This window comes from Cyrtonyx montezumae, unplaced genomic scaffold (genome assembly GCF_038088225.1).
Source record: "Cyrtonyx montezumae isolate F1298 unplaced genomic scaffold, pur_monq_1.0 scaffold_15, whole genome shotgun sequence".
In the NCBI taxonomy this organism is placed as follows: domain Eukaryota; kingdom Metazoa; phylum Chordata; class Aves; order Galliformes; family Odontophoridae; genus Cyrtonyx; species Cyrtonyx montezumae.
This window is the reverse complement of record NW_027071881.1, coordinates 7,344,079-7,358,193: the sequence shown is the minus strand read 5'-3', so window position 1 is coordinate 7,358,193 and position 14,115 is coordinate 7,344,079. Positions and strand designations below refer to the sequence as shown.

Here is a 14,115-nt window from a genome sequence, read left to right as displayed (position 1 = left end):
GAATCAGAGTGTCTTCCCATGGCACATGCTCTGCATGGACAGCAGCTGCTTGTGTGCCCAGTTTGGGTGCCCCACACATACCTCGTGCTGGCAAGGCACACCTAAGGCAGACAACACAGAAGGGGACTTGGCAGGGAACCTCTCTCAGCTCGCTTGGGCTCAATCAGGAACTGTTTTGCTGTCCTACCCCTGCATCTGAGGTTTAGGTTTCCTTGGGAAGTCAGAGATAGAAAGGATGTTTACAATAACAGTACAATTCCCCCCCCCCCCAGACAAGTACAGCTCCTCCAGCTCTGATACCACGCAGACAGATAATTCTGATTCCTATTTGCATTGTGCAACATTAGGTGAGAACATCACTGAAGGCAAGGGGGATTTGCAAAACACCTCCCAGATCCAACCTCACAGTAACCACACAGCATTCAGCACAGCAGGGAAGCTCTGTTCATAGCATAATGTTTTCAAGGAAAGGATGGATTGCACTGCTTTGGGGTCCCAGTGTGTCAAGGAGTGGAAGCGTGTCAAAACACAGGAATGGCTTTTCCTATGGAGTGCAGGACTGCAGGAACAGCCCTCTGAGGTCAGCCAACAATGGACGTTTTAACCTCAGTTGTTTCTGTTCCCCACGCAGAGCTTCTCACTACTTCCTGCTCAGGCTTAAGGTCCAGTTTGCACAGAAATTATTCCTTCAACACAACAGACTTCATGAGGGGAAAAAAAGTGAAATTGGAGACAGTGCTATCACAGGAAAAGAACAAATATAAGCAAACTGCTACTGCAGCAAGGAGTGGAATTGCTGGAGAAGCCTTTCTGAAGAGGCAATGAACATCCCAACCCAGCAACCTATTCAGAAATCCAGTATTAAAGAATGAATTGCTTACACAGAGGAAAGTAGAATGATGGATGATTTGAGACATTAATATTCCTGGTCTGAACAGACACAGGAAATACAGATGCACCAAATGATACCTCAAAATCCAATAACACAGAGTCCAAGCTCAGTGCTCACAAACACCACAGCCATAGCTGTGCTGGTCAGTACCATACTCTGAGCAAACACATTTGTCAAGACAAAGACAAATGAAAACCTGGGAGTGGAATAAGATGAAATGGCAGTCACTCATCAAGCTTAGTCACTGCAGCTCAGGATTCTTCAGCAGACAACGCAGTTAAAAGGCAAAATATCCCTTTATTGATTCTTACTCAATAGCAAATGTGTTTGTACCTGTTTAATCCAGTTAGTTTATAATTAGCTGCACGATGGCACAACTGCAAGCCTCCTGTTCTTGCTCTTGCTTTTTGAAATCGATTTCTCATTTGCTTCTCTTTGCAGGGTAATCAGAAAGCAGCTAAGAACAGCTGCTCTGTGAGCTCCTCAGGAAGTCATCAAGGCTCAAGGCAGCAGAAACACCCCCCTCACGATGAGAGCAGGTTTCTGCCCACCACAGCCAACCCTCAATTCAGCATCACAAGACAAGAACTGCTGGCTTTGCCTGAGATGAGGTGCACGTACCTGCCTGCCATCCTGTCCCACGTTGGTCTGTCCTCTCACGACAGTTCGAATGCTGTCATCCAACTTCCTGGAGGAAGCAAACAACCTGTCATGTCAAACCCATTCTCAATATGTCTGACCAGAGCAATTTCTGGGAACCCTGAGAGCTATAAAAGGGATTAAAAAAAAGAAAATCTGCTGCTACCAACTGACACCAAACCCATATTTCCTCCTCCCTCTTTCTCTCTGTGGGACATCAATTTCTGAGACAATTTCAAACTCCTGTTGCAAAAATAAAAACCCATTACCAAACTTAACTGGAGCTTCTTGCATTCCTCTTCCCTTAAGCAACACTGTCCGTTGGTCCTTGTCAGTTTCAATTTCCTCTTCTCAAATAGTAAAGAGCAGTCTCAATTTTTTTTTCAGGTTGCACTAGCCTACCGTACTAACCTACTAACCTGTACTAAAATTTGGCACCTGTTGCTACCCAACTCATTGCTTTTCAAAGGTCCACTTTGCAACTCATCAGCTAAAATAACCTGGAGGGGACAAATATTTCAAAGAGGGGCAGAACATAAAAAAACCCTACAATTAGTGATACAGGTTTGTCTGTTTCTCACTCTATTACACTCGAGGTTGATCCTGCCCTTGTCTTTTAAGCAAATTAACTCCAATTAGCTACAGTATAGGCTGTACTTATGAAGCCTCGGTGACAACCAGACTACTCCATCTGAGATGCAATAATACAGACAAATGCTTACCTTATTTTCAGTCTGATTCTGTTGACAACTTCATCGATGTTTGCCAAAGACTACAAGACAAAAACCAAAAAAGGAATGTTACAAGGGGAAAACGTTTGACCCACATCAGCTCTGACACTTTACACTTTCTCATGTACTACACTTGACAAGAAGGAGAACAATGATTTTTATAGGTGGAAAAACAGACAGAGCGACTGAGCTGCACGTGTCCCTGTGATTCCTGCTGTGTCTCAGCAGGAGCTGTCCTGAAACGCTGTGGTGACAGTGACCTCCAGTGGGCAGCACAGAGCTCCAGCCTTCCCTGGCCTGCCACTGAGCACCAGCACCCGGCTGCAGGAGGCCTGGCTGCAGCTGAATCTATAGCAGGTATTAGTGGGAAGAAAAATAACTCTACACTGGCAAAGGGAAAAAGGATGAACCAGCACCACCGGGAAACTGAACAGAGACAGCAGGAAGCCAAAGAGGAAGCTCTGCAGGGGGTCTTAAACATGGTAACACCTACAACAGAGCTGCCTCCCAGTCCAGCCTTCAGCTGGGAAATATCTCCTTTCACAACTGCCCCTGGGGCTGATGTGGGGAAGACCAAGAGTGGATAAAGACCCCATGGTCACCTCACTCTTTACATCTTAAAAGCAGCAATAGGTTTCAAACATGAGTGACTCTTTAGTGACATCCCACGCCCAACAACTGCCTCATTTGGTGAAATTCACTGAGGATTCCTAATGATTAATTTCATAACTTGTAATGTATGTATCGCCAAAGTACAGTACAGAAAGCTGATTTACGCCTACAGATCAAAACAGGACTTTTACTCTTTATTTTTCTGTATTAAGAAACTGCATAATAAATAAACGTTATTAAATGCAAATTTAAGAAGTGATTATTGCCATAGTATTCCTACACATAGTACTGTTTAGAAGAAAAAGCTGAGGTATAGGTTAAGCATGCCTTCAGCCAGGTTACCCCTCAAACTGAGGAGCAGGATGCACTGTGAGCACAACTTACTTGCTCAGTGGGAAAGAGAGAGTTAATATACTCCACAGCATTGAAATCTGCTCTGTCCAGTGGGTCTTGGCTGGGAAATACCTGAAGGGTGAGAGGGAAAAGAAAAAAAAAACAATCAACAACACATCAACTTTAATTTCTGGAAGTTCATGGAGTACCTGCTACTTTTAATTGGGTCAGCACCCACCTCAGACAGTGTTTAACAGCACTGCTCTGACAAGGCTGCACAAACAGCAGTGCAGTGTTCTCCAGGGCTCCCCAACCCATTCCAACTCCTGGTAATACAGAGATAATGCATAAGCATGCTTCCACAGCCAGCACAAACACAATCCATCATGTGCAAGAAATTCCCAGGACACACAAGCCATTAATTCTGCATCCCAAACCATTCCAGTGCTTTTGCTGTTGTCTGGAAGCAATGAGGGGAAGGGAGGGGTGGGCAGGGGGTGGACTTAGGGATCTGAGATCCCTTTCCCAACCTTAACAATCCTATGATTTATGATCTCACACAATCTATCGACAGAGTGCTGCTGTCCCAGCTACAACAGCTGTGTAGTGGCTAAAGAGAAGCAGGAACCCTTTAAATATACATGAGGTCATGGCTGAGGGGAACATCAGTCCATTCTAAAAGTACAGACACAGTACCACAACCAGCCCTGCACTGCACATTCAGCTCACCCCAAAGCTCCACGAGCATTAATAGCAGCTGAAGCAAGGAGTTCCACACTCAAAATGCAGACAGACACCAATGCTGCTTGCCAGAAGCTGCTCCTAGATCTTCATCATAACCCACTAAGCAAAAACACTGCCTCAGGTTTGCTAGTGTGCTCACCCTGCTGAGCAAGGCCTGCTCTCTCAACAGAAGTGAACAGGTGCTGCCCAAAAAAACGTGAGGAATGCTCACAGCAGCACACCAGGCTGGATAGGAAGCAATAGGGGGCATTGCCACCCTCAGCAGGCCCTTCACTCCACCATTCCCGAGGTAAGGACTGCTCAGCAGCTTATTGTGAGGTATGCCAGCCCCATGCAAAAACAATGGATGTGTGATTGGAGCTGTGAGGGTCAGGGATGTGACACAGAGGGACGAGGACACATGAAAGGTCCCAGGGCTGCAGCATACAGAACTCACAGAATGGCCTGGTTTGGTTGGGACCTCAAAGACCATGAATCTCTGATCCCCCTGCCACAAGCAGGGCCACCAACCTCCCCATTTAATAACACACCAGGTTGCCCAGGGCCCCATCCAATGTGGCCTTGAACACCTCCAGGGACGGGGAATCCACAACCTCTCTGCGCAGCCCATTCCAGCACCTCACCACTCTCGTAGTAAAGAACTTCCCCTGACACCCAACCTAAATCTTCCCTTCCTCAACTTGAAACCATTTCCCCTCATCCTGCTGTTCATTCCCCTCCTGTTTACAGGCTCCTTCAGGCACTGAAAGGCTGCAATGAGGTCACCCCGCAGCCTTCTTTTCTCCAGGCTGAACAAGCCCAGCTCCCTTAGCCTGTCTTCGCAGGGGAGGTGCTGCAGCCCTCTGCTCATCTCTGCGGCCCTCCTCGAAGCTCACGTAGGCCGAGGTACTGAGGTCAGCCTGAATTTAGGTAAACCACAAACAGCCGCTCGGCTTCACAGGGACACCTAGAGCGAAGCTCACCGTCACCAAGAGCCGCCCAGCGACCGGAGCCGCCCCTCCCGGAGAGCTCAGTGCGGCGGGAGGCGACGAGCAGCCGAGGCCAACCGCGGGCCCGACCCCGCGCAGCAGCAGCAGCCCGCCAGCCCCCCCGCGCCCGGCCCAGTGCGGAGCGGCTCCCCCCGCCCCTCAGCCCCGCACCTGCTCGATGGCGGCCTGCACGGCGGGGGCGAGTTCCAGCTCCGCCTCCAACCCGGCCGCCAACTCCAGCTCGTCCTCCTCCATGGCGGCTCGCCGCTTCCGGCCCGCGGGGCACGCTGGGATGCGGGAGGACCGCCCCGCGCGTCCCGCCGGGATTTGGGGCGTGGCCTCGTGGAGGGCGTGGCCTATTGAAAAGGTTACATCCTCGAGGGGGCGTGGCCCGGGTGGAGGGGGCGGGGCTTGCCGGGGCGGGGCTCCCGCCGGCCGGCGCCGTGGTCCCGCGGCGGGCGGTTGCGGGCAGTGCGGGCCCCATGTGGCGGACGTTGGCGGTCGCCTCCGTTTTCTTTCCGGGGCTGTTCGCGTTGTGCGTGCGGACGCTGCGCTGGGTCGCTCCGGGATGGAGCGTCAAGGACCGCATCCTGCTCAGCGGAAGGTACGGGGGATGGGGGCGGCGGAGCTGCGGGGGCCGGAGGGGATGGGCCCTGACCCGGTTCCCATCTGCTGCTTGCAGGCTGGTGTCGACGGTGCAGGCCACGATGGCCACGGTGTCGGGCCTGACAGTGGTGTTTAGCTGCGAGGATGTGGTGCACGACAGGTAACGGGGCGCGGGGGCCCTTCCTTCCCTCCCTCCCTCCCTCCCTCCGGAGTCAGCGCGGAAAACCCATAGAAAATGGTCCCGAGGGCGTAACGGGGCCGTGCAGGAGGAGGGGGCGGCGGGGGCCCGGAACGCGGCATCTCCGGCGCTGGGGATGGAGGAGACCCGGTGACAATGGACCGGAGGGGGGCAGCTCCCGCTTCCTGCACACAAAGCAGCCCGGGATGGGAAACCATTGCCGGGAAATGGGAAAAAATCGCCGGGACGGGCTGCCCGCGCTGCTGGCGGGGAAAGAGCATCGGCGACGGCTTAAAAGCAGAGCTATGGTCCAGACTGGCGGAGCTGGAGGTGGGATGGTACCCGGCTGCAGCAGCGGGAGCTGTCGGACTCAGGCAGCCCCGCGCAGTGCCTCCGTGCCCCATCCATAGGGCAGAGGAGAAGCCCCAGCGCGGCTGTTGCTTTGTGCAAAAGCGTGGCCCGGGCCCCAGATTTCCTTTGAATCCGGAGGAGCTGCAGCTCCACGCTCAGCGGGGGAGGGCTCAGAGAACGGCAGCGGGACGGGGAGCCAGGAAGCACCACAAAGGCTGCCAGCTTATTGACACAGGCGGAGAGCCGTCACACTGCTGGCACTGCCCCTGCCCTCCAAAATCCTCGGAGCAGAGGCTGTTCAGCCCTGCAGCCCCGCATCTCCAACAGCATTCTGAGCAGGAATGCGTCCTCAGGAAATCCCCCTGGGATGGCAGGAGAGCCGTGGCAGGCTCACCGGGCCCCGAGCTACGTTTCTCCAGCTTCAGTTCCCTACCAGCCTCATTCACGTGGTGCTTTCTGAGGCTCCCTGCAGAGCAGGGGTTACAGCTGCTGCGTTGTGCAACTGGGATTCCGACATTCTTTGGGAACAGGCATCTGCGTGCAGCTATTTCCCAACAGACAAAACGTCTCCCAGGGATTTATTGCCGCTGTTACAAGCTTTGCACTTCACCCTCCGAAGCCTGGGCATCTTTCATTAACTCAGCTCTCTGGGTGTGTTACAAACACTCAGCTGGGTGGGCAGCTGACACAGACGGTCACGGTGTTGTTCCTACCATCTGCTCCGGCTGTCCTAGGGCGTAGGGCAGAGGATTACTGGCTGCAGAGCTGCCAGATGAGCAGTGATGTGAGAAGGTGCCACAGCCCCAGCAAACACCTGCCCCGGGCTGAGGGTGCTCCTCGCCTCGTGCTGTTTGTGCTGTGGCTTTGCTCCTGACGTGGGGCTGATTGCACAGCTCGGGCAGGCACTGAATGGCACCGACTCGATAAGGCAGCAGTGCCCCACTCAGCTCCCGCGCTCAGGAATCACCCATTGTACTGTTCCTGCTCCACACAGCTTCTCTCTGGGATGGCTGAGCTGAGGGTCCTCATCCAGATAAATTGGGGCTGTATTGATCACAGAGTTGTTAAGGTTGGAAAAGACCTCAAGTCCAGTCCCATCCCCACCAACCACATCCCTCAGTGCCACATCCCCACTGTTCCTGAACACCTCCAGGGACAGGGACTCCCCCCTCTCCCTGGGCAGCTGTGCCAATGCCTGAATGCTGTTCTGGAGAATAAATTTTCCAAATATCCAACCTGAGCCTCCTCTGGCACACAGCGTGAGAACATGACCTCGTGGGCCTCCCGGGTCTGTTGCTACACCTCTGTGCTCTCCCTCCTTAGGCACTGGTTGGCTGTGGAGTACATCTGGGTCCTGGTTCCCTACATGACCTATGACATCTACGTCATGTACCTCTGCCACTGGCACAAGAGCCGAGAGAAGGGCATAGCAGAGAGGAAGCACTCGCTGACCAGTGTGCGCAGCTTCCTCCTGCAGGAGCGGCTGATGGTCACCCACCACCTCTTCATCCTCATCGTGCTCACCCCTGTCACCCAGGTGAGGTGAACCCACTCAGGCTGAACCCGACTCTGGGGGGCCTGGGGGGCGTGGGGGGGGAGGATCTTAAAGTCGTTTAAGGTTGGAAAAGACCTCTAAGATCACCAAACCCAACCCCAGCCCACCCCCACCATGCTCACTCACCGTATCCCTCAGTGCCACATCTCTGTGTTTCGTGAATGGCTCCAGGGCAAGGAACTGACATCAGTTGAGACCAAATACTTACAGTGACCAGGAGGGAGCTTTCCTCAAGCTGTGTGTGTTGGATCTGTGCCTGTTACTTGGCTGGCATCACGGTCAACACCCTTTCAGCTGAATTTGGAAAGCATCTCTGCCTGCCAGGAGACATGCAGGTGCTCAGGGTCAGCTCCCAGCTCTCCTGAGAGCAGCAAGGTCTGTTAGCAGAGCCCTGCGTACGAAACATAGCATGGTGGGGAAGGCCCTGCACTCACTACTGTCGTTGTTTTTACAGCACTTCAGGGGAGAGCTGGGGGATTTCTTCGTGGGCTGCATCTTCACAGCAGAACTGAGCACTCCTTTCGTATCGCTGGGCAAAATCCTCATGCAGGTATGCGAGGAGGGTCGGGGCCTGGATCCCTGCTGCCTCCAGGGGTTTGCACCCCTTCCCCACCCCGGGCAGCCCCCCCTTGTGTTGCTCCCACAGCACTCACCCACGCTCACCTTCTTCCTCCCCCAGCTCAAGATGCAGGACACGCTCCTGCACAAGGTGAACGGGATCCTCATCCTTGTGACTTTCTTCCTCTGCCGTATTCTCCTCTTCCCCTTCATGTATGCAGCCTATGGCAGGCAGGTGGGGATCCCCGTTTACACGGTGCCTTTCCGCATCCCCCTGCACTGCAACGTAGCCAACGTGGCCCTCATTGCCCCACAGCTCTACTGGTTCACACTCATCTGCCGCAAAGCCGCCCGCCTGTACGGCAGCTCGCCTGCTGACAAGAGCAGGTAATGGCTGGTGGAGTGAGGGGGCTGGAGAAGGGATTTTCCCCCTCCTCCCAGCTTTTCTACCTGCAAAGTCAACGCTGCAGGAGCCATCACGGGAGCACAGCAGTGTTGATGGCACGAGGCAGCCCTGCTGTCAGCAGTGCCAGCCTCTGCTAGGGGGACTTTCCTCCCGTGCTGCTCCTGCACCTTGAGCAAGGAGGAAGTCTCCCCATAAAACATAACATTCCTTCTGGGGTTCGGTGCTGTGGCACCAAACCAGTGGTTACACGAGAGGGGACTGTTACAAATCCCCCATCTTTCAGGACTGATGGCAGCACAGAGTGAGGCATGGCACAAAGGAGCTTGTGGAGCAAATGCAGCAGTGCGGGCGATGCTGGAGCATGCCCAGCCCCAAGCAGCAGCACTGGGGATGTGGGAGCTGCATGCTGTCCCTGCTGGGCTCAGATCTGTTCCTCCAGCTTGCAGCCTCCAGCAGGGAGCAGAACCAGGCCCCGTGATCCTGCACAGCCTGTAACCCCAGCAGTGCCTTTACACCACAGCTGCATTCAGCCTCTGACTTCCCCACACCTTGCTGCTGCTGAGCTCAAGCTCACTCTAGATTCTCCACGTAACTCAAAGGGGATTTTCAGTACCACTGTCTGATGTCTGTGGCTGACAGTCAAGGGGTAGGGCAGCTCTGGAGCACCCAGCAGGATCCGGGGATCGGTTGCATTGTGTCACAGCAAGCCAGGCAGGCAGAGCCATCACTGAAGGGTAGGACAAGGGCAAGAGATTGCAAAGTCCCTGTCTCTCCAACACAGAGCCCTTCCTTAGCAGGTGATGCTGGTTTCAACTCTCTTGCCTTGCTGCAATTGCAGGTGGGCACGTGAGCATGTGCCTTAATACCCCTAGCAGCTATCTGAAAGCCCAGCACGTTGCCTTGCCCCTGCTCTCCCTTCAGCTGACACCACCAGCACCCTGTGAGTACAGGCTGAACTCCAGCTGAAGGGTCTGTCCCTCCTGCCCCGTGCCAGTCCCCCACAAAGGGAGAACTGCCAGAAGCAGCAGGGAAGGAACCAGTCAGTGCTTGAAGAACCAGCAACACCAGAGCAGGGTGCTGAGCTATGTCCTTGACCAGTTCAGCCCATTTCCATCTTTAGTACAGTGAAAATGGGGAAAGGCTTCTCTGCTCCATGACTGCAGTGTATGGTTACCAAGCCTAGCAGGCATGTACAAGCTGGACAGCAGCACTCCTTTCTCTGGACTCAGCATAAAATCGAGCAGCCAGCTTCTCCACATAGCCTCCTACACAAGTCTGGGGTTCCCTCTGTGCCAGGGCAGCCAGGCACCAGCAATTGATAAACCAGCACTCACTTTGTGCCTTTCATTCTGTCTAAAAGCTAAAAAGGATGGCTGGAAGGGGCCCAGACTGGGAGTCCCAGTTCTTTTAGGTGTTAGATCTTGTCCCAGCCATGGTTGTACAGGCTGGAAAGAATAAAAAATAATTAAAAAAGCCTCTTCCAGCACTGTCAGTTACTGCACAAGCACTACTGTTACATTAACTATCGAGACCAGCTGCTGTTATAAACTGCTTGCAACCCACTGCAAATATTTGTATATTGCTGCTTTTATTACACACAACGTGCCTTGTGTAAAGACAAAGGAAAAAAAAAGCCAGCGAGGCATCTCAGTTTGCACTAACACTGCCCTATTTACTACTGCACCTATCAGAAGAGATCAATAAAGACTTCTTTCCTGAGTCACACCACCGGATGCCTCCCTCCCACGTGCCCTTCATTTCTGGGTGGGGAGGCACTGAGGCAGCATGTTGCCACCACGCCACGCCACGCAGCCACCCCGGGGCTGCAGCCCACGCCTGTTGCCAAAGGTGCCTGCTCATCCTGCACAGCCTCCTGCTCAACACTAACAGCAGCGTGGCCACAGAGAGGGGAGAGATGTTTCCCTGATGCCACAGGGCTCTTTGTGAGCTCACTACAACTCCAGGCTGCTGCTGGGCAAGGTTGGAGCCTGGCAGCTCACAACAGCAGCAGTTGTGTCTACAGCTGTTTACACGACTGCTTTGTTTAGAGAGAACACAGCCAGGAAGAAATGAGTTCAAAAGAGAAAAACAGATGAGGTTTATTACGGATCTCACAGCTTTCCAGCCTTGCAGCAGGGTCAACGCTCTCTCTGGATTCTCCCTTGAGCTCTTCAGGCTGTCCCTGGCTGAGGGGGCTGCCTAAGCACCCAGCTTGCTGAGCTTCTGCAGGAGGGGGCCACGCAGCACCTTGTCACTGATGTTGTCTGTGATGGACTCCAGGAAGTGCCTCTCGTTGGCTCTCCGTAGCACGTTGCTGGGGGATGTATCAGCAGAGCTGAACGCCTCATACTGAGAGAGCACCTCCAAGGCCACCACCACCAGTGGCTCACTGCACCCACTGTCTGGTGGCAGCATGGCAGCAACGTGCAGCAGGTGGCAAAACACCTGGATGCAGACAAAGGACACCTCCTCTGCAGAGCTCCTGTCCTCGGCGGGGTGTAAGGGGGGTCCTGTGGTGCTCTTGATGGAGCTCAGCAGGTCTGTGAGGCTGCTGCAGTACAGCTGGACCACGTGGAGCCAAGCCTGAGGTGGCAGCCAGGTGGAACAGCTGGAGCTGCAGAGAAGCTGGAAGCCCCTCAGGAAGAGCACGGAGAGCTGGAGGCAGCAGGCAAAAGGCCGGAGGTTCAGCAGGGGCATGTACTGCACATACTCCAGTGTATATGGCACATGCAACACTTGCCTCTCCAGCAGTTCTGTGACCACGTGCACAAGCCTCTTCCATTCACCGTGGCTGCACCAAGGGAGGACCTGTATGAGGGCCACCAGGAAGCCTTTGCTGAAGAGATTCACTTCCTCAGGGTTGTCCGCGTTGACTGTGAGGAGTGAGAGCATCGTGTCTCTGAGCTCAGTGGACACACAGCAGCACTCCATCCACGCCAGCAGCCCGCTGCCTGGCCCGTAGGCTGGCCAAGGCTGGGATGTCCATTCATCCTCAGGGAGCGTGCAGATCTCAAATAGTGTTGCTGGAACCTCATTCTTGAAGTGTTCTCCATAAAACTGCTTCAGTCGGAGACCAATGGTCCAGTCCAGTGATGCCACCTTCCTGTGAAGCCAGGCCAGAGACTGGATCCACACCTCCAGGGAAGGGGAGGTTTCTGGAGTCACTAACTCACAGAGTCGGTCGAGGACATTCAGCACCAGGTCTTTGATCTCCAGGGATGGGAAAAGTTGGTCCTTGGGCTGATGCCAGTACTTTGTGTAGCCATCTAGAAGCTTGCAGAGGCTGAGGAGAAGTGGGAACGGGTGGCAGGACCTGATCCAGTGCTCTTCCGGGTAGGACTGCATCCCCATAACTTTACTGAGGATCTGCAGGCTCAGCTCAATTTGAGCACAGTCGGATTTCAAATAGGGAAGGACAAAAGCTTTGGTTACTTCCGCAGGTGACACAAGTGGGGCAGCTGAACTTGGCTGCATAAGAAAGGCCAAAAACTCAAGAAACTGCTCCTCCTCCCTCACAGAGGAAAGCTTCTCCCATGCTGCCTCCTTCAGGCACCGTACCACCAGGCTGTGTGGTCTGCCTGGATCGCCACGCGTCTCTGGGAAGCTCAGTGCTGGGAAAGAGCAGAGGATTTGTGCCAGGAACTGGTGAGCTCCTAAGTTGACTACAGCAAGACTACAGATCTGCTTCACAGTGGCCTCAGGGTGCAGCAGAGCAAGCCTGGCCACTGCAGCCACAGCCCTGGTAAGGCCTTCATCAGATACACTCTTGGTGATCTGGTTGAAAGTCACATTGAGGTCTTCCTGGAATCCTTCCATGACAGCCTGCAAGTTGAGGGAGGGCCCTGGCCCACCCCAAGCCTCCAGTACACCTGAGATCACTTTGTTTTTGTCTGATAATGAAAGCTCACTATAACACTCCACAATGGCTTTGGTCACTTGAATCTGCATCTCCCGGGCCTCCCTGTGTTCACAGGATGTGGCAGAGTTCACCAGAGTCTCCAGCAACTTCAAAACTAGCTCTGGTTTCTGGAAAAGAGCTCTGTTTTTCACAAGGCAGTCAACCCAGTCCTTTGAAAAGGCCCAGGTCTTTTCAGAAGCAAAAATGGAGCACACCTCCATGTGTCGGTGCAGCTTTTGCTCAATGATTGTCATGGCAACTGAAGACACGAGGCTCGTGCCCAAATCCTTGCTCTGCTGGGTGGTGCTGATCTCCTTGAGAAAGTCATCAATTGTCTGTGCCAGTTCTAACACTGCATGCATCTCATCCTCACTCAGGTCTCCAGTTTCAGAGAAGCAAACCAGGTTCTTCCTGAAAGTGGGAAGAGCATCAAGGAGCCAGTAGCTCTCATAGCAGAGATCCTCTGAGCTATTCAGGACGTCCTGCAGCTCCTCTCCCCAGGCACGCAACAAGCTGCACAGAAAGTTCAAGCCAGCTACGAGTTCTTCACGCGACAGCTTGGCCATGGACGAGAAGCTCATAGTCCTCTCAGCTTCCTTCACTTTCTCATCCAGCCCGCTGTGGTGGTGCTGGCTTTCAGCATCACTGCTCCAGAGGCTGACCACCGAGCTGACCTTGGCCAGGTACTCTGTGACAGGGAGGGTGCTGCCCTTCGGCTCCAGCTCGGTGAACACAGACAGCAGCTCCAGCAGGTTGCCCAGGGCGTAGCACTTCACGCGGGGCGAGGTGATGCTCCCGTAGGTTTCCTTTAACCCCTCTACGAGAACCACGAGCAGGCTGCTGGCAGTGGGAGAGCCATCCAGAGAGCCGGGGTCCCCTCTGAACCTCTTTGGGGGCTGCAAGCCGTCATCCAGAGTGCACTCACAGCCGTGCTCACGCACGAGGGAGCCGAACGCAGAGACGGTCGCATCCTCTGGATCCTCTGCGTGCCTCGCCGCCTCCCACCACACATCCAGGAGGAACCTGACGTCGGACGGGGTCGTGTCGTGGGCGATGTATTGCACCAGGTGCTGCAGCTCGGCCCGGCTCACGTCGCGGGGCAGCGCCAGCAGCAGCTGCACGAAGAGCCGGGGCTCTCCCAGGGCCTTCACCAGCTCGAAGAGAACGGTGCGGTTCACGTCGGGGATCATCGCGCCCACGGAGAAAAACGCGTCATCCTTCCACTCCCGGTCCAGCGAGGCGGCGGGCGGGGCGGGCAGCAGGACCTTGGCCCACACGACGGCCGCCGCCTCCTTCTTCCACAGCCCGCGGCGCCGCGGAGAGGGGCAGCGGGCTCCGATCTCCCTCAGCGCGTCGGTGATGGGCGGCCCGACCGAGGGCCACTCGGCTTTGAGCAGCTCCCGCAGCGGCCGCGGCTGGATGAGCCTGGCGGCCAGCAGGAAGCCGCCGTGCAGGATGGCGCTGTCCTCACACACGCCCCACGCCGCGGGCCGCTCCCCGCTCCCGCCCGGCTCCATGGCGGCGGGCCCCGGGCAGACGGCGCCGCGCAGCGCAGGCGGCCGCCGCAGCGCCACAGCGCCCCCCGGCGGCGCGGAGGTCTTTCTACCCCGCCCCCGCCCCCCGAGGCCGCAATTCTCGCACAGC

At 55.0% G+C, this 14,115-nt stretch overlaps 3 protein-coding genes across 4 annotated transcripts in view; 1 reads left to right on the top strand and 2 right to left on the bottom strand.

The window, feature by feature from the left end:
• The window catches only part of VPS53 (VPS53 subunit of GARP complex), a 46,588-nt gene extending 41,401 nt beyond the window's left edge, over positions 1-5,187 (bottom strand). The window contains exons 1-4 of the mRNA XM_065732018.1: positions 5,091-5,187; positions 3,259-3,339; positions 2,254-2,303; positions 1,514-1,580 (exon numbers count right to left, since the gene is read on the bottom strand). Of these exons, the coding sequence (XP_065588090.1) occupies positions 1,514-1,580; positions 2,254-2,303; positions 3,259-3,339; positions 5,091-5,174 (282 nt within the window). The 5' untranslated portion in view covers positions 5,175-5,187. The remainder of the gene's footprint in view (positions 1-1,513; positions 1,581-2,253; positions 2,304-3,258; positions 3,340-5,090) is intronic.
• A 175-nt stretch (positions 5,188-5,362) lies between these two features.
• TLCD3A (TLC domain containing 3A) lies at positions 5,363-8,601 on the top strand. 2 transcript variants are annotated; one of them, XM_065732057.1, is made up of 5 exons: positions 5,363-5,523; positions 5,602-5,685; positions 7,378-7,591; positions 8,064-8,159; positions 8,289-8,601. In XM_065732057.1, exons 1-5 carry the CDS (start codon positions 5,402-5,404, stop codon positions 8,556-8,558), a joined length of 786 nt encoding a protein of 261 aa, XP_065588129.1. In that variant the 5' UTR covers positions 5,363-5,401; the 3' UTR covers positions 8,559-8,601. The 2 variants fall into 2 exon arrangements, with proteins under 2 accessions (XP_065588129.1, XP_065588130.1); XM_065732058.1 differs by lacking the exon at positions 5,602-5,685.
• Positions 8,602-10,662: 2,061 nt separating this feature from the next.
• Positions 10,663-13,988, bottom strand: GEMIN4 (gem nuclear organelle associated protein 4). Its single transcript, XM_065732017.1, has one exon. It carries the CDS (start codon positions 13,986-13,988, stop codon positions 10,773-10,775), a length of 3,216 nt encoding a protein of 1,071 aa, XP_065588089.1. The 3' UTR covers positions 10,663-10,772.
• Between the last annotated feature and the right edge of the window lie 127 nt (positions 13,989-14,115).

Excerpts from the sequence above, each read along its gene's own strand:
- TLCD3A (XM_065732057.1), top strand. The coding sequence starts at position 5,402 with ATGTGGCGGACGTTGGCGGTCGCCTCCGTTTTCTTTCCGGGGCTGTTC. Across the intron at positions 7,592-8,063 it reads TGCTCACCCCTGTCACCCAG|CACTTCAGGGGAGAGCTGGG; the intron begins GTGAGGTGAACC and ends TTGTTTTTACAG. Across the intron at positions 8,160-8,288 it reads TGGGCAAAATCCTCATGCAG|CTCAAGATGCAGGACACGCT; the intron begins GTATGCGAGGAG and ends TTCCTCCCCCAG.
- GEMIN4 (XM_065732017.1), bottom strand. The coding sequence starts at position 13,988 with ATGGAGCCGGGCGGGAGCGGGGAGCGGCCCGCGGCGTGGGGCGTGTGT.